Source organism: Camponotus vicinus, unplaced genomic scaffold (genome assembly GCF_025532165.1).
Source record: "Camponotus vicinus isolate PSW18456_S1 unplaced genomic scaffold, iyCamVici1.0 SCAF_8, whole genome shotgun sequence".
In the NCBI taxonomy this organism is placed as follows: domain Eukaryota; kingdom Metazoa; phylum Arthropoda; class Insecta; order Hymenoptera; family Formicidae; genus Camponotus; species Camponotus vicinus.
In genome coordinates, this window is record NW_028141980.1 from 16,293,163 (window position 1) to 16,318,083 (window position 24,921).

At 38.9% G+C, this 24,921-nt stretch overlaps 2 protein-coding genes across 6 annotated transcripts in view; one reads left to right on the top strand and one right to left on the bottom strand.

Moving 5' to 3' along the window:
- The window catches only part of Gukh (NHS actin remodeling regulator GUK-holder), a 259,977-nt gene that overhangs the window by 198,553 nt on the left and 36,503 nt on the right, over positions 1-24,921 (bottom strand). The gene's annotated exons all lie outside the window — the stretch shown is intronic.
- Foxo (forkhead box, sub-group O) overlaps positions 1-24,921 on the top strand; it is a 163,695-nt gene that overhangs the window by 108,126 nt on the left and 30,648 nt on the right. Inside the window, exons 2-7 of one of the 4 annotated variants that reach the window (XM_083107242.1) lie at positions 1,879-2,003; positions 2,097-2,294; positions 2,658-2,854; positions 3,160-3,407; positions 4,311-4,703; positions 5,131-5,464. In XM_083107242.1, coding sequence (XP_082963368.1) covers positions 1,879-2,003; positions 2,097-2,294; positions 2,658-2,854; positions 3,160-3,407; positions 4,311-4,703; positions 5,131-5,358 — 1,389 coding nt within the window. In that variant the 3' untranslated portion in view covers positions 5,359-5,464. Of the gene's footprint in view, positions 1-1,878; positions 2,004-2,096; positions 2,295-2,657; positions 2,855-3,156; positions 3,408-4,310; positions 4,704-5,130; positions 5,465-24,921 lie in introns of all 4 variants that reach the window. The other 3 variants (XM_083107241.1, XM_083107243.1, XM_083107244.1) reach the window with 3 other exon arrangements.

Genomic DNA, 24,921 nt, shown 5'->3' on the forward strand with positions numbered 1-24,921 from the left:
AGCATTATTTTTTTAAAACATGAAAATATAGGAAGGATTGAAACGGCACTTCTTTCAAGTAGCAACTATAAGATCTACAAATCTGCAAATAATATAATTCTTCGCAAAAACTCGGCGACTCGATGAAAAAAATCAGAACGGTGGCGCCAAAAACGTCTTCATCTTTGGAACGTAGTGTCGATAAAGGCGGGTAGATGATAGGGTTATAAAGTCCCGCCATACAGCTCGCGACTGGAATGGTTCATCGGAGGGGTAGCCTGTCCCCTGAATGAGTTTGTCGTGGAAGCCTGACGCTGACGATCGTAAAAGTATCCCTGCCAGCAGCTTTTCGCGAATTTGTCGATAAATATTCTCCCCACATATTCATCCTACATCCTATGGATATTCAAAAATTGGCCAAGTTTGAGAAAATCGTCGAGGAGTAAAGGCGAGAAAATATTCTATAAACTGCAATAAAAGTAATGATTCAATTTCGTCGCAAGATTCATTTGTGACCAATTAATTCAGCGAGCTTATCAGAAGGAAGCATTCGCAAAATTCTATTCTATTTGTTATACAGTCATTCGCGGCTACGATATTCGTTACAAGCTAAATTTACTCTGGGTGGATCCAGCAAGAAGATATGTGGGTCCCTTTTTTCGTAAATTGATATTGAAAGGGACATGTTGCGCGGGGTGGAAGCAGCAAATGCGACGTGCGTCATGATGGCGAGCTATTTCTTTCTGGCAATAAAGAAATACATCGCGTACATTTCCACGTTATAAATTTTTGGATGTCAAAGTGCCCGGTGCGCGTAGATCAAATAGATTGAAACGTAGCAGTTGCATGATAAATTTTGCAATTTTATGATTTTTACCAAAATCTGCATATAATAAAAAATTGTGGAAACATAAAATACTCGTCTAGATAAATGTAGAGAGATAGATATAGATATTCATTTTCTATAAAAGAATTTCTCTAAATATGTGTATTCGAGGGATGATAAAATAATAATAAGACACCGTCGATGGAAATAGATTTTTACGACATTTTTATCATATCTTCTGTCTATTTAAAGACTAACAATTCGCGAGTCTGTTTTAGGACTTAACGAAACGATAAAACGCCGTGGCACGAGTTTGCGAAAGTTGTTCGCGGTACTTGGCGCTCAACTTCCGCCTGTCTCGTTCGTGGTATAACGGCCGTTTTGAAGAAGCCAGTTTTATTTATCGCGCCGTCTCCTACCGTGTGTGTCTTTCGCCTGAAAGTATCTTCCATCTTGCCGCACCGGGAGACGAAGACGGAAATTGTTATCGCCTCGCGACACGGGTACTTTCGTATTAAGGTAGAAGCTTTCCGAAATTTTTCGGAAAAGAGACCCGACTTGTAACCGATTCAATTTGCCTAATAAAGAAGGTAGGGGGAGGAGGGCGACGGGGAACTATAAAGCGCTTCTATGATTCACTCTTCGAATTGATTTTTTCCTATACGATATTTCCTCGCACAAATGTCACGCATGATGGTACGGATGCTCCTTTTCCCTATTATTTTAGATAAAGATTACGGGACATATTAAATATAATACAGATTCTCCGTATAATTTGCATGGAAATGGGCATTTAAAGTTTTTTTTTGAATATTCTTGTATACTATATGTTTTTAAACCTTTCACGTGAAAAAGATCTTCCAATATTAAAACTCTTCTCTATATTATTCTATAATATAGAAAATTTTTAATGATCGTATCATATTTTTACTTCCCTATAAAAAAATTGATTACTCATCAACAAAATCAAGCCGAGACTATTATTTAATTCTTATCTGATTCTACTGATTAAAGAAACTTAGTCTCCTTCTATTGCTCTATTATATAAATTATGCTACTCTTTCTGTTTGTAGAATTCTATACGTCACAACCTGTCGCTGCACAGCAGGTTTATGCGAGTGCAAAACGAGGGCACCGGCAAGAGTTCCTGGTGGATGATCAACCGCGACGCTAAACCAGGCAAATCCGCTCGTCGCAGGTAAGTCTGGATTGTTAACAACTTGCCTACCTTTTCGCTTCTCGTCTCGACTGCCAAGAGTAACGTGCGTCAAGAGTAACGTTTGCTCTGCAGGGCCACCACCATGGAGAGTACCGGAAGTCTGGAAAAGCGACGCGGTCGCTCGAAGAAGATCGCCGAAGCATTGAGGAATGGACTGTTACCTGAGCCCACGTCTAGTCCCAGCAGTAGCGTCGGCGAGGGTCTAGACTTGTTTCCGGACAGTCCCCTGCCTCCTACTAGCGGATTCCAGCTTACCAGCACCGATTTCCGGTATGTTCTCACACTAGGACTTTAATTTTCATTTAATCAAGAGAAAGTCAAATATATAAATGATAAATTTATATACTCGAAATTATATATGTACTGCTTTGATATTTTTTTTGTTTTAAACTGTGGGAGCAGCCTCAATAAACATACGAATGGAGCAAAATCGAGATTAATTAAATAAACATTTTTTTTTCATTCCGAGAGAATTTGAAGTATGCGAATATTACAGTTCAAAGGAATATTCAAAATAGTGATTTTAATTATTTGGAGATATAAATACGATGAATATAGAAGTTAAAACATCACATACATCATGTGTGTGTGTCTATATCAATTATTATGGAGAAGAATTTATATTATCTAAAGGATCGAGGACAAATATCTCTCAGTTAAAAGCCGGACACAATATACGGCTTATGAAACAAAATGTTTCTGTTATTCAAGTCCTCGCGCTTCGAGCAACGCCTCTTCCTGTGGCCGATTGAGTCCTATTCCGGCGGTTCTCGGGGAACCGGACTGGACGCCGACCTACGCGCCTTCCTACAGTCCGGAACAACAACTAGGTACAATATTTAACACACTAATCTCTCCTTTTTTCTCTCTATCACCCTGAATTTTCCGCATCGAGTTACCTTCACATGATATTATAAAATCCATAGCTTTTAGCCAAATTAAATAACATATTGCGTTTAACATATAAATGAAAATTATATCGTATATAAATAATGGCTTTAATAACTCGATCGCAACTCTAATTGAAATTATACATATATATTAATCGCAAGATAAAATAAACTTTTCACCGTTTTTAATTTGATCCGTCTCTCCGATACGCGATTGATACGTGGTATATCGTGCCCGATAGCAGACACGATCCTAGCTGGCAACCTGGCAGAGACAATGAAACTGGAGCCCTACCAAATCTACCAGACGTCACCGCCGGCCAGCCACCAGCAGCAGACCGGGCCACCGCCGCCTTATTACGAAGCGCAGTACCAGAGGAACAACGGCCTACGCACCCCGTCGTCCGCATCCTACAGCCTGCCACCTACCCCGCAGTCGGCCAATCAGCAGAGATGCCCGCTCCACGGTCTGCAGCCGTGCGCCTGTCAGATGGTGAGTCCGAAATTTTTGGCGGATTTTTCGCGCGTGAACGCCACAAAGGAGGACGTTGGCGTTTTTACGTTGCCTGCACACATTCGGCCTGGCAATGTTGCAAAATCAATAAGGATCGCGATGTACGTTTTACACGTACACACGTCTGTTTAGTGGTGTTTAGTTTCTACAATCTGCGCTTTTACGAAAGATAACGGTAACCGACGGAGCCCTCTCTTTTACAACGAGAGCGATTAATAAATATCGCGTCATTGAATAGATTTAATTTAATTAAATATGATGTAACAGGCGTCGTGCCGAAAGAACCGAGAAATCTTTTCTTTATGGACGTTTAATACGTTATTTTTCGCGACGTCACGTATTTTCGCAGGGATATTTTTGTTGTCTCGTGTGAAAAGATTTGCAACCGTCCGATGGAAGCTTATTTACATTTCATTATTGAAACTGGCTTAAAAAAGCATCATATGCTTATGAAATTGTATCGAAGCGTATTTTCAATAACGGGACAAACGCAAACATATTCGAGCCAAGCCCGGGACAATCTATCTCTTGTAATTGTTCAATTTTCACGAGATTTTTGTATTATATTGTATTATAAGAGAATATTTACCTACTTTTTACTTATACGAGTTGGTTATTTTATTGCTGTAAAATATATTCTTTTGCGTGTCTTTTTTCGAAAAATTTAAAAATTTGCATGGTAGTTAAATAACAACATATTTTTCAATATTTTGTAATAAATTATGGCAGTTATATGAGGCATGAGCAATAAACATGAATAGTATATCACGACACACGTATAATAATGCTTCAACTTCTCTATAAATTATTATTAATTATATTTATATTTACACAAATTATTTATTTGTTTTCATTGTCGCTTTTTCAAAATTTCAAAATTAGAACTTGAGCCCAGGCATGTCGCCATCCGGTATGTCGCCATCGTACCAGCAGAGCGAACCCAGTCCTACGACACTCGGCAGCAGTCAGCAACAAACATTGCAATATATGATTCAAACGCAACAGCGTCAACAGCAACAACAGCAGCAGCAGCAGCAGCAACAGCAGCAGCAACAGCAGCAGCCGCAGCATCAGCCGCAACATCAACCGCAGCATCAGCCAGCGCAGACTGGACCAGCTGGTCCCAGTCCACCCAACACCCCGACACCTTGTCCCGCCACACCCAGCACCATGATGGGTCAGCTGATGGGCGCGCTCAATCATTCCGCCCTCCTCGACGATCTTAACATCAACATCGAGGCGATGCACGGCGGCTTCGACTGCAACGTCGAGGAGGTAAGTCTGATTATGCTGCGTTTGCTACTACTGATACTCTTTCTAATATTTTAAGAATTTTTTTATTATGAGGGGTTATTCGTTCTCTCGGATATTAAATGTAAAATGTAATTGTAAAATAATTTCCTTAAGTTGTAATATATAAACATGAAAAATCAATTAGTATTTTGATTCTTATGATATCTATACTTTGATCATTATTAATCCTCTTGTTCGGAAACTCGTCTTCTAATCATAATTTTCCTAGAAATATTATGCTGTATAAAAACATGCTTTATAAAGGCAAGCATTACACGGTAAATAAGATGATTATCTTGAAAATTGTAGCTTCTGCGAAAAGAACTCGAATACAGACAGAGAAGGGAGGAAGTAAGTCTTTCATATAAAAAAATATTTATAAATACGAGATTTGACGCGCGAATTGCAGGTGATCAAGCACGAGCTGTCGATGGGCGGCACGCTGGACTTCAATTTCCAGCAGGGGGTGATGGGCACCGTGCAGGTGAGCGACGGCAACGTCGTCGGCCAGAACGGCGGCGTCGTCTCCCAGAACACGGGCGTCGTCGTCGGTACGACGACCGGCAACGCGCCCGCGGGCGTCTACGTCAGCACGAACGCGGCCACCCCCGCCGCGACCCCCTCGTGGGTTCACTAGCAGTTAACCCCCCTGCCCTCGACACCCCCGTCGTCCTTGCCGATGCCGCCGTTGTCCGACGGATCGCTGGATAACTTCCGCGGGACGACCGAAGGGCAGCTCATCGGTGAGTTTTTTTCAAGATTTTGAGTTACTGACAATCGCAATTATAGTATTGACTGCATCGATCGACTCAATCGCGCAGTCCTTGGCTTCATTCGGATTTCTTGAACATCGAGCCGGAAAAATATTTGTACTTATACATGTTGGAGAAGTCATGTGTGTACTCGACTATAGTTCAGTAGCGATGACAGATTTTAAAGCAGAATTTAATTTACAAAGATTCCACATGAATTGATTCAAGAGTTCAATTTTTCTCAAGAGTTTCAATTTCATTTATTGTTTATTTTTGCTTTAGATGGGAATAAGAAATGATCATCACTATTATTTAGTATTTAATAATCATTTCACGTCGAGGTCGCATGTTCCACGAGTGATTGATGATTGCGTATAATTTATTCTATGTCTGTTTACTTTAATAAAAATAAAAAAAAGTATAAGTAATAAGAAAAGATCATCATCATTAAATATCATTGAATATTCATTCACGTCAAATATCCCACGAGTGATCGATAATGCGTAGTTTATAACATTTCTCTCTCGTTTATTTTAGTGAAAACAAAGAGAAATAATATGATGATAAAGAGAGAATCCCGATTAACATCTACGCGATAATTTCATTTCAACTTGTCATGTAATCAGAGGAAATAAGGAAAGAAGGAACGCGTATGATCTGTATCTTGCATCTGCAAAATATACATCAAATCCGCAAATCGCTGACGTATCATTTTGATTGATCATCCGAAAGTTCGTTTAGACGAGCGAAGATACCATCGCGCGAAACTGCGGAGGAGAGAAAGATATTCGGCGGAGAGGGGGATCAGTTGAGGGGTAGGCGGAGGGGAGGCAGGTCATTGATTGCCCCCTCGTGCACGCAAAATAATATTTGCATACTCGTGTCATAACAGTGCTCAGCCGTATGGTATTTAATAAATCGCTTCGACGTTTTGTGCCTCCGTCCCCCCCTCGGTTCTCCTCTCGCCCCCCACTCGCTAACCCCCACCCCATCCCCATCCCCATCCCCCGGTCCGCTGTTTCGTACGTGCCGACACATTCATATAGCGGCAATCCGTGTATCCGACGGTGTTTTGTGCGAAATCGTTATTGACTTGGACGCGATAACAATTACATTGCCGCGGGCCGCGAATTTTATGGAAAGCCTTAACACAATATTGCTGATCGCGATCACGGGAAAACAGTTGCATTTTGTTTGACGAAGAAGCGAAGCAGCGAGCAATTACGCGCGTTTGCGAAAACACACTCGCGGGAGGTCTCCATTTTTCTCGCGAGATAAGGCGGGCTTCGACATCGATCGTTCAACGACCGGTCCATCGTACACTTGCGTATCCGATGTAACTTTCCATGAGAAGAAGTAGGGAAGAATCTAATTTGCGACGAGTCCAAGTAGACTCGTAAAAGTCGAAAGAGAGAATCCTAGCTCTTTAAAACAAAGAGAACACTTGCAAAGTGCGTACAGTAGTATAAAAGAAGATCTGAAAATTGTTTTGGAATAAAGTTGACAGATGAAAGACACTACAAGTGCGCACAGCTGTTCGATGCGCGTTTGACGTTTCGTGAAGAAGATGATTTAAAAAGCCGAGCAAAAGCGCAATTTACGGATAAGTCGACTATTTAGTCCGTAGTCGACAAGACGATAATCCCCTCTACGTCATTTCCCGCAGTATTCATTTACAGGGTGGTTAAATATTCGCGTCGCTTTGCGCCGACCTTGGACGATTTACACGAAATTACGCTGATAATCGCGTCCGGATAACGCGATCTGTCCCTTTGCATTTGGTCGGCAGCGATTTGCGCGCGTAAAGCTTACGTTAAAAATTAAAACGTTTTCACGTTCCTCTTTACGTCACTTCTTTTTTTTCACACTTTACCCTCTCTTTCTCGATAGCGGGAAGCGGTGTAAAAATGTAACGTGATTTCTCGCGAAAAATCGCTTTTTGCTGTTAGTACTTTGCTGCAACGCGACTAAAATAACTCCCACTTCGCTACCGGAGCCTTTTAATCTTTAGCACACGCACAAGTGCGACGTGTAATTACAGCTTTATCCTACCATCTCATCGTCGTTGTCGTCGTTGTCGCACTAATGGAAATAAAAATGCCATATGAATGCACGGATAAACGTTCGACGATATTAATCATCCGCTAGTAATCGCGTTCTAGCGTGTGTTTTCCGGCGCCGAGTTGCAACCGGGCTGGATGTTGGCTTCCTCTCTCAATCTACGCGATTGCGTGATCGCCGCAATAATGTTTTTCTTTCGAGCGTCGCTGCAAAAAGAAATGTCGGGAATGAAGTGTAATCGTCCACCGATTCATTCACAAGCGTGCAATGATTCGCAAACTAATTGCCGCGATATTACACTCAACCCTTTGACAGTGAAAAAAGAATGACAAATGGAAGATCGAGTAATTCAGAGTCGATATATTAATAAAAAGTAAAAAACAAATTAAATATCCCCAAATAGAAGAAACGGGTTAACTGAAAGCCAAGCGCCATAATTGAAGCGCGAGTTAATTCTTTTTCTTCCAAGGCGACTTATTAATTATTCAAAGTCGTATATATATTGAGTATTCGATATCAGATGGTCTTCAGCCACATTTCTAATCGAATGAGAAATTAGAAAAAAATAAAAAATATAAGAAACCAATATAAAAATTTAATAAAAAAATGTGCTTAAATAAAAGTTTCAGTAAAAGAATTTGTCTTAAATTAAGCATCAACGTATTTTCACTCGCTCAAGGTCGATTCTCGATGACACTAATCTCGATTCGTGCCATTTCCACGATTTTCCTTGATCTCGCCCTCGTCATCGAGGAAAAGAGCAGAGCGCAAAGAGTAGCGACAAGCGTACAGAGGGAGAAAAAAATGACGCGAGCGTTTGGCCACGCGAGCGACTCATTTTTTTTCCCTCCCGGAGAGCCTCTTTTGGCGATTGCACTCACATGACAGCCTACTTTGTTGTCCCTACGGGCGCGGATATTATTTACACGGCGGAATATCGGCCCGAGAGAGATATTAGCTTCCAGAAAAATATTTTTCAGAGTGGCGAACGCGCGCGAGCGGCGAAAAAATACCGCCCCCGGGCTTACGCCCCGGTATATTAACGCTTCCGGCGTACGTTTCAGTAGTTTGTTGTGCGTATGAAACCGGTATGCACACGTCGATCTCCGTTAGTTCGCGGGAGGGGTAGGGAAATCGATGTCTTTTTGTTTCCTGTCCCTTCTTTACCCTGTTCTCTCTCCTTCCTCTCTCTCGCTCTCTCTCTCTATTTTTTTTTTCGTCGACTGTATATCCATTTACCGTCTGGCGAAAAGGGCATAAATTCGAGCGTCTGGATAAAACCGATACCGAACCGACGCGGCGGCGAGCGAAGCGAAACGAAACGAAACGAAACGAAACGCGACGCGTAAGAAACGCGCTCCGAGGCACGAACGTTTCAACGCGGCCGGCGATGTCGTGACGGTGACGGGAAAAATTCCGCGGTAATTCTTGGCGCACTTCGGAAAAATTCCTCCTGCCATTCGAGAAAATATTTTCAATCATTTTTGCGGGGAGAAAAATCTTTCGCTATCCAAGGTGCGGTAGCGAAAATTGATTTATCGAGCTTACGGTCTAAACGCTATATACACATGTACGTGTATAACTGGCGCTTTATCTCGAATCGCTTTGCGTCTAATCAGCCTCGGTATCTTTAATCGTGATGTCAAAATAAATCGGAGTAATTTCCATTCTACTTTAGCGATGACGAAACGCCATTCTTTCTCGAGCAACGGATAACGAGACGGGACTTGATAACGTGATAATCCGAGGATTGCTCCGTTTTATCGAGCACGACGATAAAGAAACGACCGTCCAAGTCCGGCTTTATCCCGTCGTCGTCCTGTAAAACTACTCGCGAGAGTAGTCTCGGCCACGGGGCGGAAACTGCGAAACTATGAGAAGCGTCCCTCATTAAACGAGAGCACGCTCGGCGAAACTTTTGTCGTCCGAAATAACAATGGAGTCTCTCGAGCGCCGGATTATTTCGAGATCACACGGTACATGACTCTAATTGAACGACTTCCGGTCGGCGTCGCGCTAATGGAGAACAGATTTTTAGATCCACGCGGGCCGTAACTCGCGATCGAAACTCGAAACTCGCTTGTCCCCGATCGGTTCCTTTTCTCACGAAAACTTCCGAGTTGGAGTAAAAAGTATCAAGAAGGAAATAGGAGAGAGGGAGAGCGATATGTTCCATGTGAAAGAAGGAGAGGAAGAATGGAAACAAAGAGAGGGGCAAGACTAAGAGATGCAACGATAGATCGAGGTAGAGCATGTAGGAGGTTGCGGGGGAGGGTTGGTCTTCGTTCGTCTGACAAGGTTGGGTGGCGAGGAAAGAAGTCTTCTTCCCTCCCCCGCCTCTTCGTCTTCTTTCCTCCACCAACTTTATAATTCTTGCGACGCTTTTGGGGAATGAGATTGTCGGCGGCGGAGGCGACTAAGGGGGTGACCGGGCTTTAAGGTAGTCCGCTGGCGCCAGTGACGTCTGCCGAATAGCTGCTGACTCCCAGACTCCTGCAGTTTCGACTAAGTGGTTCCCTTTTGCCCCACTTGAGCGTCTGTGAGCGTGCACCTTCACCCTCGCCCTTTCCTCCCCTCTCTCCCTCCCTTGCACCTATCGATAACAAGGGTTGAGTCGATTTTCCATCGATCGGGAAAAGAGTATGGAATGATTAGAGCAGTGAGTATTTTTAATTCGATATTTTCTAAAAATATTGTGGCCTCATAGGACAAGATTTATTCCTTTGCACGTAACGAAAGATTGCTCTCGTGAATAGGAAATCAATTTCAACTATTGAAAATAGAATTTCAAAAATGAAATTTAAATTCTATGAATTGTTTAATCTACTTAACTTGCTAAGAAGAAAAATTTCATATTATATAAATATAAATACAAAAATATGAAGAAAAGTAATTTTCTTTACTGCAATATGCATTCTGTATTAAGGGGATAATAAAAGAAATTTAACGCCAGATATAACGAAAATTCGAATTTTAGAAGCAATCGACTTTCGATTCCGATTCCGTTGATATATATTTATATATATATCCAGTAATATAAAAAGTTATTAAGAAGATAGAAAAGCTGTAAATGACCCTTAATTTGTTAAATTATTTGATCGTTTATTAATGAAGATGATTCACACATTAAAATTAGTTTTATGCAGATAATTGAATTTAATGTGTTAAAATATTATATCAGGGATATGATTAGCAACGAACAAAATGCTTAATCTTCATTTAATGGCTACCGACACCGCTCCTAGTCTTGATGAATCGATTGCGACAAGAGAGACGTGCCACACGTGTCAAAATTTAATTACATTCTGCAGACGATGACTGACGTAATTGGACGCCAAACGGTTGGTTTATTAAAGTTTCGAGTACTGCTGGATCATCGCCAATCTTACATTAGTAAGCAAAAGAGCTCCAGTCATTTAATCCTCAAGTTAGCACGTCGAAATCTCATATTCAAGGTCATTTTATTATGTCTTTAATTAAAAAAAACTATTATATGATAATATGAAAAATTATAATTAAAATATTTTTTATGTTATTGGATAATTTAGTTAATTAATAATTATATTATTAAAAAATTATACATTTGACGATTTAGAAAATTTTTGATAAAAATGGACAATTATTTTTTATATATTATAATAATAAACACATTTAAAGTTCTTTGATTTTTAAGATATTATTCACATGTATATAAATATAAATATATGCAAATATGTATGTGAATCTAAGATTCAAAAGATTCTAAACATTTTTTTAAAATCCGCTCGACCTCAGTACTTTATGTTGGATAAAGTTAAATGCATCCACGTGTATTCCCTAGTGGAACGTATGAGTCGACGTCACTCTCGATGAGAAGGGCTCGAGTTTTTTTTTTCTGGGTCAAGGCTCAACCCTTTTGTGCTATCCTGCCAGTCTCGGAACACGTGTCTTAAAAAATGGTTAATTGAAGAGGCGTATCATATTGAACGCTCATATTCCATCAGGGAGCTTAGATCACCGTAAACTTATGCCGGATAAAATATTCTTGTAAAAAGTCTTGTAAAGAATTAAACAATATATATATAGGATTACGCTTTTTTTCGGTATCAACTTATATGTTATCGTCTCATGCTTGTTCATGCTCGTTTTTTTTTCAGAAAATAAACTCATATCTCGATATATGCACAAAAAAGGATTGCAACTTAACGACGGGGTGTCGTATCGTTGACCTTGGATGCAAATCCTCTTCAATAAGTACTTTTGTAACTAGATGACCGTCCTTAATTGTTATTATAAGCTCGTGGAAGGGATACATTACCTAGGTACGACTAATGCTCTTGGTTACGGCCAATTAATCTCCCCTGACCCAGAAAGGACTTGAACTATACGTTTAGAATCGCCAATGTTAGCGGGAAAACTACGGGGGTGGCACGGTTGTAGGCCGCGCGCAAAATCGCCGTTAGTGTCACCGGGATGAATGTAAAAGCAGCGACGATACGTCTGGCCGACTGTAAAATTTAAGATGAATCGGTATGTTCTTGGCCGGCGTTCCACTTTTGGAAAGTTTCGTTTATTCGTTTTCTCGAAAGGACAAATGTAGTTTTGAATGCAATTGGATAGCGCGAGCCCCGCTTCAAGTATTTAGGTTGGATTGCAATTCGTACGAGATTGAACAGCTTAAAATAACACACAGAGAGCGCGTCGGAAAGGAAATTTATAAATAAGACATCTCTCTTTGACGCCTTGGAAAAATACAATAGATGGAAGAATCCTCTTTTGAGTGGTGAACACACTACCTCGTTCCAAGATAACGTGTCTTCTTTGATTATCAACAGATTAGATTATCAATAGATGATTGATAATTTTAATAATAGCAAACAAGTATCTCATACATATCGAGAACACAGTTTTTCCAATATTCCCATAATTTTCCCCACAATTTGCATTTTCATCGCGCGTTTAATTCCCCGCATGTGCCACGAAACCCTGAAAATCAATGAGCAGCACGACGTTTCGTCGTGCGAGTGTGTGTATAGATCGATTCATGCGCGCTTCGAACCGTCGCAAAAAAAAAACGTATGCATAAAAGAGGCCTAACGCTCCTCTCGAGACTTTCTTAACCCACTTTTCTGCGGAACGTGCCGCTCGACGCGAGCATCGTTCTCGATCCATCGATCAAACGATTGATCCGGCCCGTGCATACATATATATTCTACGTATATTCTAAAACCGATCGTTCTATGCGTTACCGCGGTTACCACGAAATCGCAACAACTTTTTCGCCTAGATTGTCATTGTCTTGCCCTTCTCAATTTTAGAGAAGCTTGTTTACGATTTCAAGTATCAGGACTATACGTGTAAAGCGTTCTGTCATCAACAGCTGATTTGACAGAAAGCCAAGGAATGCGCGAATAATAATAATAATAACATGACTTTGATCGAGGATTCGACGTTGACCGACGTAGAGCCACTCCTCGTTCTGGTCTCTTGGCGGCCTCTTCCGTATCTGCTGCTCCTCGCGAGAATGATACTCGAACCAGGCGACCTCGACGTTTCCTCCGTTAATGCCGATGAGGAATGTCGCCGGGTGTGCATTCCTCGGAGCAGAAACGTCGTGGACGGGGCAAAGAGAGGACGGCAAGATTCAAAAGAATCTAGAGAGAGAGAGAGAGAGGGATGCAGGGATTGCGTAAAAAAATCGCGACTTTCTTCTCGGGCGCGTATGCGATTCCCTAACGGGATATGCGACGTCGGGTCAATAACGGAATTCCGCGAGTCGCAGAAAATTAGGAACGAGCACGCCTCTTTTTCGATCTCTCCCCTTAAGCAAGAATAATACTTTGTGTGAAGGGGCGAAAGACAATCGCGAACCAGGTTCTGGTTTCGCTTCTCAAGGAGATTCGTAAGATTTTCCCTCTCCTCTCTCTTACCTGTATTAACCTTAATCCGTGATGACTATTGAAATGCTAATGATGCGACGTAAATCTTAACTGCTCCTCTTTGAGCTGTGGCGTGACAAGCGTATCTCAAGCGAAAGAATTAAATTTATCTCGACATGATGCTCCAGATTAAAATTTTTTTCGAATGCAACAGAGAGAGAGAGAGTATTTCTTACATGCGGATAATTTTCATTTAGAGAAATTTCTGTGTGTAAAAAAATGTTATATATAATTTCAACGACTAATAAACTTGAGATAATTAATCGAAATTAATAGAATTTATTCTATCTGTAAGTGGCAAGTGCAGGAGCGTCTGCGCAAATTAAATTGTCGCACGTAGACTGCATTGAATTTAATTTTTAATTTTTGACGGCAAGATTATATATGGAAACGCGTAACGAAAAAAAATTCATAAAAATATCCACGCGGCATATTTTGGCTGTTTATATCGCAGAATGCGTTGTCAATATGCGAATTCTAATTATTGCCCGACACGCGCGCTTTGGTTACAAAATATATTGTATTATTTTGTCATATATTTTTACATAAATTTCCATCGCGACACTATCAAGCTGATTTTTTTCTTTGAGCATCGACGCGAAATTAACTGTCACATGTTTCCGGCAATCGAAGTTTTCTTTCTGCAACCAATTACTATCATTATTCACTCTGTTTTAGAAAAAAAATAAGGGAGGAAGATGCCCTAATTATAGCTGACATGCAATTTACTGTTGCATGCCTCCGGCAATTGGAATGCCATTTTCTGCGGTCATTTCTTTTATTTTACCGCATAATTTTATTTTAGAAGAGAAACTATGGACGTGCAAAAAAGATCTATTAATTGTAGAAAAATGTTTATACAGAGAACAAAATAAGTGAGAAAAGTTATGAGTAAGAATTGAGTTTTTAATTTCTGGGAAAAGAAACCAATTAAAAAGAGAATAAATTATTTTAAATTAATTACTAACGGTAGGAGAACAGTAACATTAAAACAATTAAGAGTGATTATAAATCCACAGCAACTAATTAAATATCTGGTATTTCTGGAAACAGAAATTTTCTTATTTAACCTGATTTTTCACGAAAGCGTCAAATCTCGAGCTTAATGTTTATAATCCCTTTCCATTAGATTTCATGCGTTAAGAACGGTCTGCGTTAAGACGGTCGTCTATTCGAACCTCCCGGTTTCAGCCCTTTGTAAATGTAACGATAGCGTCGCGATAACGTTGCTCGGTCTGCGGGGGTTAGAGAACGAAGGGCGCCAACCGGCTCTTTTAGGCGGGGAAGTGACTGGGCTTGCGGACTTGCCTAATCGAGCGTGCGTTTCCGATGAATTATTCAGGATCGAACGCCAGTCTCCGGACTTAGCCGTCCTTAGCCGTTAGGCGTTTATTCTCATTACGCGGCTTGCCTCAGCCCATGTTTCGTACGAGCGCGCCGATAAGACGCCCTTCGTCTCTGCACCCCTTCCGGCTCACGAGAGCTCTCAACCCTGTCGTTCAAAAGACTCTGGGAAAATATATTTAACGTCCTCTTGGGAAATTCCTCCCTCTCGAAATCTCGAACAGGATTTGTGAAATTTACAATGCTCGACACATTGATAAGTTGTAAAGTCGTGAGATGGAAAGTTTGTAAATTTGACAGAGAGTGAGGGAAAGTTATCTCGGAAAGATTAACGGAATGTTTTTCAGTCAAGGATGTTTTTTAAAAATTTTCAAAATGAAACATCAAATTTGTCCAAGAGTAGATACTGGAAAATATATTTAATATATAAGTTCTCTCTCTCTCTCTCTCTCTCTCTCTCTCTCTCTCTCTCTCTCTCTCTCTATCAGTCTAATGTAACTTTAAATAAATACTTGAGGAATGCTTTGAGCAACGATAGGAACTCTAAAATTAGTTTTCAGTGATAGAAAAAAAATTATAACATAAATATTAGCCCATTTTTTGTGTTATAATTTCATATTATAATTTTTAATAATAAATAAATAAATAAGTATATATATATATATATTTAGGTAATATATATATATATATATATATATATATATATATATATAATATAATTTTTAATATATATGTAATAATATACTATATAATATGTGCCAGAAATATTTAAATAAAAAATAAATGATAAATAAAAACGGGGACGCGCGTTTTTCTCGTGGAAAGGTTGCGGAAAAATATTCGCGACCATATTTATGTCTGACGCGATCGAACGAGGCAACCACGCGTTTCTGACGTTGCGTTGTAAGTACGTACACTATACTCATCCCATTAGAAATTCTAATCAAACCACGATGTCCATACACACCTCTTGTACGTGAGCTTCGATTGGTCGATCGGTCGTTTGCTGTAGATCTATTCGTCGCGTTTCAGTCGTAATTGCGTGCATCATCCATAAATCATGTGCAATATAGGATTTATCTCTCCTTTATTTTTTCTTCGTCTTGTCGTTAAACTTGTCAAATATAATTCCAACGATACGCGTTATAAGGTATTGGCGATTGAAGGGATACGATAGTTTTAGGAAACAACTTTTATTTTCTTTCGATAACTTATTTCCTATTCTTTTTCTATTCTTAATTATTCTTAATTACCTCCTCCCGGATTGCGTCTTTTTTTACGCATATCGAGGGAATTTATACTTCAGAATATGAAATATAAATTACGATACTCTCCGCTCCCTTCTTCTTTCCGCCTCTCTAGACGTGCGGAAAAGTTTCAAAGCCGACGGATATATTTATGGTGTGATCTAACTTGATGAAAAATTGATTCTGTAATGCGGGAGCGACTGAACGCGACTGTCCGATGGTGACGCGGCGAGACGGATGGGTAAAACGGGAGGAAATAAGGAAAAATCACGATTATGAGAGTGGTTTAATTGATTTTACAACGACCGACGTCGCTAAGTAGACCGTGATAGGTTCTCGGTGTCTCGCATCGATAACCGCCCGGCTGCTTTTTAACGCACTCAGGTCTTTTATGCCTTTCATTACATAATTTCGCGCATATGGGTCGCGAGCAGGAATTACATCGATATTGTGAAAAGTGTACCAGAATTAATCCGCACTATCAAGTTCCACTTTTGGAAATGCAAAGCATTCAGAGTTGCATGTGTAATTGTAGACTTGAAGTCTAAACCATGGCTAACAATAAGCTCTGAAAAAAAACCGAATTACATATCGATAAATCGCGTTGAATGCATTTTCCAAAAATACCGCTCATTATCACGATCTAATTTTGACTCTATTTCACGTAAGAGAAAATCATGTAAGTGAAAGATTCAATCTAAATTTTAGATCCTTATATTTATGTAATATAAATATTTATTGTAATATAAAAAATACGATAATTAAAGAATACATATCTTGTGTTTGGAAGAAACGTGAAATGAGCTGAAGATAAGTTTCTGCTTTTTTATTCTCATACGTTTTATTTTAGTCGCGAATTAATCACGTGTATCTCTTTCAACTTCTTATTCTCATCATTTCTCGCTTCAAAAATCTCGGAGAGACAACTGGGTCGTTACGTAAGTCACTCGCTTCGACGACCGAACGTCATCGAGACTCTTGCATAAGTTTGCGGCGCTTTACTACTTTACGTTTGATAGGCGTCGCGTTTCACACGTGCTTCCACGGACGATGCCTGACAAATTGCGCGGGACTTTATCCCATGACTCGTTAATGATAGGTTCGCGCCGTGAAAGTATCGAACGCGTGAGCGGAACTCGCAAATCTCTACGCGATTAGTATGATAATGCGTCTCTTCTTCGAATCAATGAAACGTCGTTTCGCCTCGATCGATCGATCTCTAGCTCGTGAGCGGACACCCGCTAGATATCATGCGTGGCGCCTTGGCCTACGCACTTTGCTTGCGTAATGCCTGCACGTTCTTCTTCGGCCGTGTATATGTGTGTATGTGTATGTATTAGAATTGCACAAGGCAATACTCGCAAAAATATTGTATTGTATTATGTTGAAAATTTTCAAAAACTTAAATCTTGTCTCGCGTGAATTTTTGGAGTAAAAATTTTGCCTCGTCTCGATTTTATCAATAATTTTTATCTTTTAATATTGAACAATTTAAAATAATATCCCACACATAATCTTTATAGTATAATTTAGGATAATTATTATTTTTTATTCATTTTCATTTATTTTCCAAAACACAATAAATAAATAAATATATATTCGTTGTCTTTATGAAAAGGCAATTGTACAATGATACTAGAATGCAAAAACGGATCTCACTTACACAATCAAAGAACCGTGTACATGAATTGTAAAATTTTATATAGCTAAATTGTGTATAATTTTATATTGTTTATTTTTATCACATTAATCATCTCTCAATTTAATATAAATATTTTTATTTATTAAATAAAATTTTTTAAGTTTGTGTATAATATAATTATTTCTTTTTCATATAATTTACAAATATAGATATTTTATCTTTGATTAAAAATCAATAATCTTGGTATGACTAATAATTTCTCTCTTGATAATTTCAGTCTTGGTCTTGTGATTAGTTAAAAATCTTGATATGTCTTGTGCAATCCTATCTAGCTTCTAATATATATTTATTTGAATTTATATATGTATGCATACATATATATACTTTTCTGTTTGTGTATGTACAGATAGACGGAAGGAATTCTATTACATAATTGATTTCACAATCGGAAAGGCTTAAATTCCACTTTCGTTATCGCGCTTTTTCGGTTCGGACCGATCGGTTCTCCGGCAGCCGGGAATAGAGAGATGTCGGCGACGATAATTTCCAGCGATAAAGCGCCGCGGCGTTTTAATAAAAATGTTCCCCGATATTTTATTTATTTTTGATATCCAGCCGGCCGCGTGCGTTCTGAATGTGTCTACACTTGACGTGCGTAAATATTTGTGACTGGTGCGCTCTCGCTATTGTCGGGCTGAACGGTTGATTAAAATTTTAGGGTAAATATATCCGCTGGCGGTATTTTTACGCGTCCGTTTCCGCGCTCGCGTTCACCGTTATAATATACCTTCATAATATTTAGCTTGCGCTTTTATATCTGTCTTGTAATCCATAATAATGTACACATAACGAATCAAAGTGTCTAACATTTTCTCCGCGTGACAACTGATCTATGAAAAGTTTAATCTTCAAAGAAGTAAGCCCCTTATTTCTTTTTAAACGTTTTCAATTTTTTAGAGATGTAGCTGTGTTTAATTAATTTTAAATTACAGTAAGTAGTATAAGAATGAAAAATGCTTATTATAAGAAAATTATTGATACGTGCAACCTTGCGATTTGCATTTAATGTAATACGTCACGATAAATTTATATATCGTACATACAAAAACTTCCCCAATATTACTTCAACGTTTAAATTCCATCCGTTTTTATATTAAATTCTGTATATTATTTTCGCAAATTTTACAAAATTCTCTGGGAGGGAAACATATAAGGATTTTATGGAACGTATATGCACAGATTTTAATATCAAAGCTGAAAAGTTTATAGCTCAAATGCCATTGACGAGGTAACTGCGACTATTACCGATTATCACTACTGACTATGCTAGTGACAAGTCAAGCTTGTAAGAGATAAGTGTCAGCATGATACGTGGTTCCCTGTCATCGTTTCAATCCTACGGACGACCGTCGGAATAAATATCGTCGTATCTGGACGCGTGTACGCGACGAAAGTCAGAGGTTGACATTTGATGGCTGTTCTCGGTGTGCTTGCACTCGCCACGTATTCAGCACGCGGACGAAATTCACAAGCCATTTCATTAGCCGCTCATGGCTGACTGTGTCATTGAGAGTGCGAGTCTCTTCCTCAGTGGCTGCGTTTCAAAACGAGCAAAAAGCTTCGTCTCTCTCGTCTCAACCTTGCCTTTGCGTCTCGTAATCTCGCACACAATTAGTGCAAATTAACTTTAAACAGTACATATTTTAATACAATGCGTTTAATTGAACATATTTTTTGTACACTGACAAATTTAATTATGTAAATTAATTAGCAATTTATTAATAAGGTTAATAGGCCATTAATTTGTATAGATACTTGGGATTTTTCTCACGAAGGAAAAAAATGTTTTCACAATTACTCTCAATTAATATTCTCATATCCATTAATCTTGTGATACAATTTTCAGTTCTACTTGTAAATTTTATTATTATTATTATTTAAATATTTCTGATAATTTTTTATTATTTATTTTCTTCACAATTTTTTTTAAATTATTAATTGATAATAATTAAACAACATCGATACTGTATTGAATACTCTTTGTAACCATGCATGTATTCCACTAATGAAATATATTATGAGCCATATAAATGAAATCTTACATACACCGTGTTGTAAATAGCTTCATGACAAGAGACTGCGAGATGCCTCTATAAATTATGTAATTTAATCGCGAGAAACTACACTCGAGAGCTATTTCGGTTTGCTATTCACACTCGAGTATTTTTAAAACATTAGCAAGATATCGAACGAGTTTTATCGCTCTATATCGAGGAATTGATATTGCGCACATATTAGACGTAGTTTTACATTTTATAGATCATAACTCTATTTATAAAATCGGCCGCATCGTGTGCTTTCGCAATGATACGCCTACTATCTTGCATAGCTCAACAGTTAGTCGCGAAATTCCGAAATCTACGAACCGGAAACCTTTTTTTTCCCTGACACGTATCACCAGCTGATATCGCGCGTCCCTTGTAACTGTGCCATATCGTGACATACGTGTTTTTGCGATTCGCCTTCGGCGCTTATCTTTGCAAAATGCAGGGAAAGTACTCGCGATTTAGTGGACCGACTTGTACAAATGTGCCGTTTTATTTTGAAGCCACATTTAGATATGCACATACACGACGTTGCTAAGAAAGACATCTTTAAAAATAATGTATTTCTATTACAATAATTGATTAGCTTGTCTAAATTTTGAATCAAGCTGCTTTAAACATGTCACATCTTATAAAAGTAAAGTATAAATAATTGAAAAATATTTTAAAGCAGGTATCGTCAAGAAGCTGTATCTATTTTACAATATTATAAATTTTGAATCAAACTGCTTTAAACATATTACATCTTGTAAAAAATAAAATATAAATACCTGAAAAAAATATTTTAAAAAGGTATATTTATTTTATAATAATTGATCGTCTAAATTTTGCATTAATATTTTCGCTTTAAACACTATATCTTATAAAAAAATAAAATATAAATAATGAAAGAAATTTTCAAGCAGATTTTGTTTCCTCGTGATTTTGAGATGAAATTCTTCAAATTCTTGAGGAAGTGGATTAAACGACATCTATCGAAATCTTCATAATTCACTTTATATGAATAATAAATATCATCATGTGCATTAATTTAACTTTGACGCGTGATTCAATAGCGTAAGAACTTTGAGAGGCTTTACAATTTATTTCCAACACACAAAGGCGTATTCTTTTGTCAATTCGATTTGACATCATCACGCGGTAATCACGTCTCGATCACGCAGCAATCACGTAACATCACGTTACCGATGAGTTTCCTCTTAAATAATTAATATTTCACGACTCTACAGCCGAAAGATGTCGCGGATTTTGAAAATTCCGGTTTTGCAGCAGCGATTATCTGGCGTTTTTTGCTATTCCTGCCGCGACAGGCGATTTTAATGCCATTCGCTGGCCAACTGACGCTTAAAGGCCGACTCGCGCGTGTTCGCGGATCGTGGACGGCGGGATCTCTCGATCCTCGAGATCTCTCGACGAAAAAGTAGGCCAATCTGCACGCGCGTGCGCACATATAACGCGCCATCGACGGTATTTTTCGCGTCACCCTTCTCGTATATATTCGGTCAATCGTTGGTCGAATATCTCTGCGAAGCGACAACTTTCCCGCCAACGAGAGGCCCTGTTATTTGCGTCATGTGGCACACTTTATGATATACCGAGACGAAAAGTTCTCGGTTGATCGGGTCCCTCTGATGGAATTTCATTGACATTTCGTTGAATTCGAGATGGTATAATAAATATAAAAAAAAATTCGTATAAAGTTGCTGATTTGTGTGCTTTACTTTTAGAAAAAATATGGCGATGAGACGAGAAACCGGAAAAGTTAATAGAGCAGTTATTACGCGAACGGAAAGAATTTTTCGAGCAAGTGTTTAATCTAAAATCTGATACAATCTATACATTTCTGAAAAGTGGACTTCATCCGTAAATTTGTAGTCGATTACTAAACCCCCCCCTCCCTCTGCCCCGAGATAAATTTCTCGCGCCAGAAATAATTTTCTTGATAACTGAATTTGTTCAGAGAGGCGAAAGATATTGCCTTCGGGGTTTCACCGAGACTTCTCGTTTTCCTTGTGGGATATCGATAGACGCGATACGCGGCGGCGACCGCAGAATGGATCATACACGCACTCTACTTATAGAACACGGTGGAGCGAGCACGCACGTACGCACGTACGCATGCACGCACGCGCGATGTTCAGCGAGTCGCAATCGGTGCACATGCATCCACACCCTCTCACGCGTATGCGTGCGTGCACGCACGCTTGGCTCCACTTGGTAGAGTTCTAAAATAAGCCGCGAATATAGGCCGTCGAGACGCTCCATCTGCCCGGTGGGAACTCTACGCACCGTTTATAATCGCCCGCTCGCCTCACCAAGGAAGGAAGGAAGGGACGCTCTTCCTCTTGTCTTTCGCGTGAGAGAACGACTTTGGCGGCGAGAAAATCATTTGTGTGAAATAGGGAATCACATAAGGAGTTAGATACCACCTTGGAATTATGAGAATGTCCATCTTTTTTTTTTTCTCGAAGCTCTTGAGCGAACGATGACAAAATCATTCTCTTTAATATTACTCTCTAATATTCCTTATCCATCTACCAATTTTTAATATGGAAAATATATTTTGCTTTTTTTACTTATATGTATATAATATATATATAATCATTTTTTATCTTCTTTTTTAATATCTTCTTTTCATTTATTTGCCTTTCTTGCGAGTAAAAGTTTATTTTTAGTCTCTAATATATAACTCTAACATGTGTTTCATTATACACGATAAAAAACTTTCAGATAATGCTTTAAAATAACATTAAATTTAAAAAATGTCATGTCATGTATCAAAATAACGAAGTTTTTAAAAATTAATAAATCTTAGATATGAGGAAAGCTAATATATCTTAGATATGATTGATTGTTACTACTTATAACACTGTTGCGTTCAATGACTCATTTATCATTTTATCTGATAAAATGATTATATATGATAAGTGTGTAACGATCGAAAGTAGATCGATCGTGTATCGCGGTATAAAAATCGTAAGACGCGTGCGACGTATCTCTCAAGGCTGTTTGAGTTTCATCATTAGAACATATGTGTGAATAGATAAGTATCGAATACGCAGTGCGTCTAATGCGTGTGTGTCTGTGAAGTAAGTCCGAATGACGTATACGAATTAAGCTAATCTCGCAGCTAATTGGTCGTGAAGATACAACCTCCTATCGAGCCCCCCTTCGCGACAGACAAGATCCCTCCATTTTTTTATCTCAGATTATCAATATTTTTGCAAGTGACATAGATATAATGCTAGCAGATAATCTCGACAATTCGACTAAACATGCGATTTATGCAGCCACCGATTCGAGAATTGCGTATTTGTATTCTCGAGTAGATACAACGTGACTCATTTTTCATTCTTTCATAGGACCTAATATCTTGCTGACTGTGTATTTACAAATCGGGGCCTTTTTTAAGGAATAATCATCATCGATATACATTTGTGAATAATTTATAATCAGTATATATTTGTAAATAATTTATAATCAGTACGTATAATTTATAATCAGTATTAACTGCTCTTAAATTTTAATTGATTCACAAGCATTTTTTAATGCAAAATAGTTGAAATTTATACTAAAAAAAATTTGCAAAAGAATTTTTCTATATAATTGCGCTAATTAATTATTTATACAAATATTAAGATATCAAAGGCTATAAGAGCCAAACGCGCATAATTATTTATATTCATATATAATTTACATTTCTAATCGAGAAGATTATACATTCGTATGGAGAGAGAAAGTAAAAAATGCAAGAGTGCTATTAATGATTAATGCTGTATTTACTCTCCGTTAGATGAGTGTGAGTAATCATTTATAATACGGAATTTAAATAACATAGAGAGAAAGAAAAAAAGAGAGAGAAGGAGGGAGAAAGAGGGAAAATCTTTCGACAATTGTCGTTGCAAAATCCAACTTGGGGGAAGGGCTCGCTCGCTCTCTCCTCGTCGGACGGAAGGGAATTAGGTGGGAAATTATTTAAATTATTCCTTTCCAATGGGTGACAGGTCGTCGGTGGTGGCGGCGTGGGATCGTGGAAGTGACGCGGGGCGAAGAGGACGAACCGCTACCGCCGCCACCGCCAAGGAGGACCACTTAATAAAGAGCCGCTGACAGCGTGACAGTAAAGTAACTTCGTTCGCCGGAATTTAAAATTAGATTCATAAAAATTATTCTAATAGATTCTCTTGCTAGCTGGCTGGCGGAGTCGCCGCGCAAAGCAAATGAGGCAAATTCGATTTGACACGCGGGCCGTCCCCGCATTCTTCTTCTGCTCCTCCGCAACCTCTCCAACCCCGCCAACCTATCCTCCCTTCACCTCATCGTCACCTTTCTTTTCTTCCCTCTCTTTCTCTCTCATCCGCATCTTTCTCCCCGACGGCCTTGTCTCTCGGTTACCTCGAGGTTCGCTTCGCGAAAGGAGCGCGGCGGTAGCGAGCAAGACGAGTTATGCAAATGCCGACAATAACCGAACGTCAATCAAGGAGAAAGTTAACTTCCTAGGATATGGCTGCTGCTGCTGCTGCTTCTTCTTCTTCTTCTTCGGAAGAAGGAAGAGGCTCGAGGAAGACGGGGTGGCGCGAATAAGTGTTCCCGTCTATATAAATTAAGGGAAACCGATGACGCGGGGCTGCCGCGCGCGAGCTCGCTCTTCGCGCCATCGCGACAGCCGGAGGACGGGTCCTTCGAATGTAATTTAAAGTTTGTCAGGCCAGAATCCTTCGCGCGAAGGGCAAAAATGACCCTTCCCTCAAAGCGGCGGCTTCGAAAAATCGCTTGGATTCTATCTTAGACAAACGCGACGATTTTACAATGGATTTATTCGATTCCGATATATCAAAGGATTTCGCATTTCACGTCGTTGAGGAGTTGGATAAAAATTTAACTAATCTTTTTAGTTACAGCACTTGATGATATATTAATAATCTATAATATAATTGAGAATAATATATCAGAAAGTTATAAGAACTTGGAGCAACAATTTAAAATTTTCTAAAGTCACAATTATAGATTTTTATCTTTTAATTAATCAGATATTTAATGTAATATCATTGTAATCATATAATAACAACTCTTACAATATTTTATCTCTATTTTTAAGTATTGAGAGATCAAATCTAACTAAGAGAGAGAG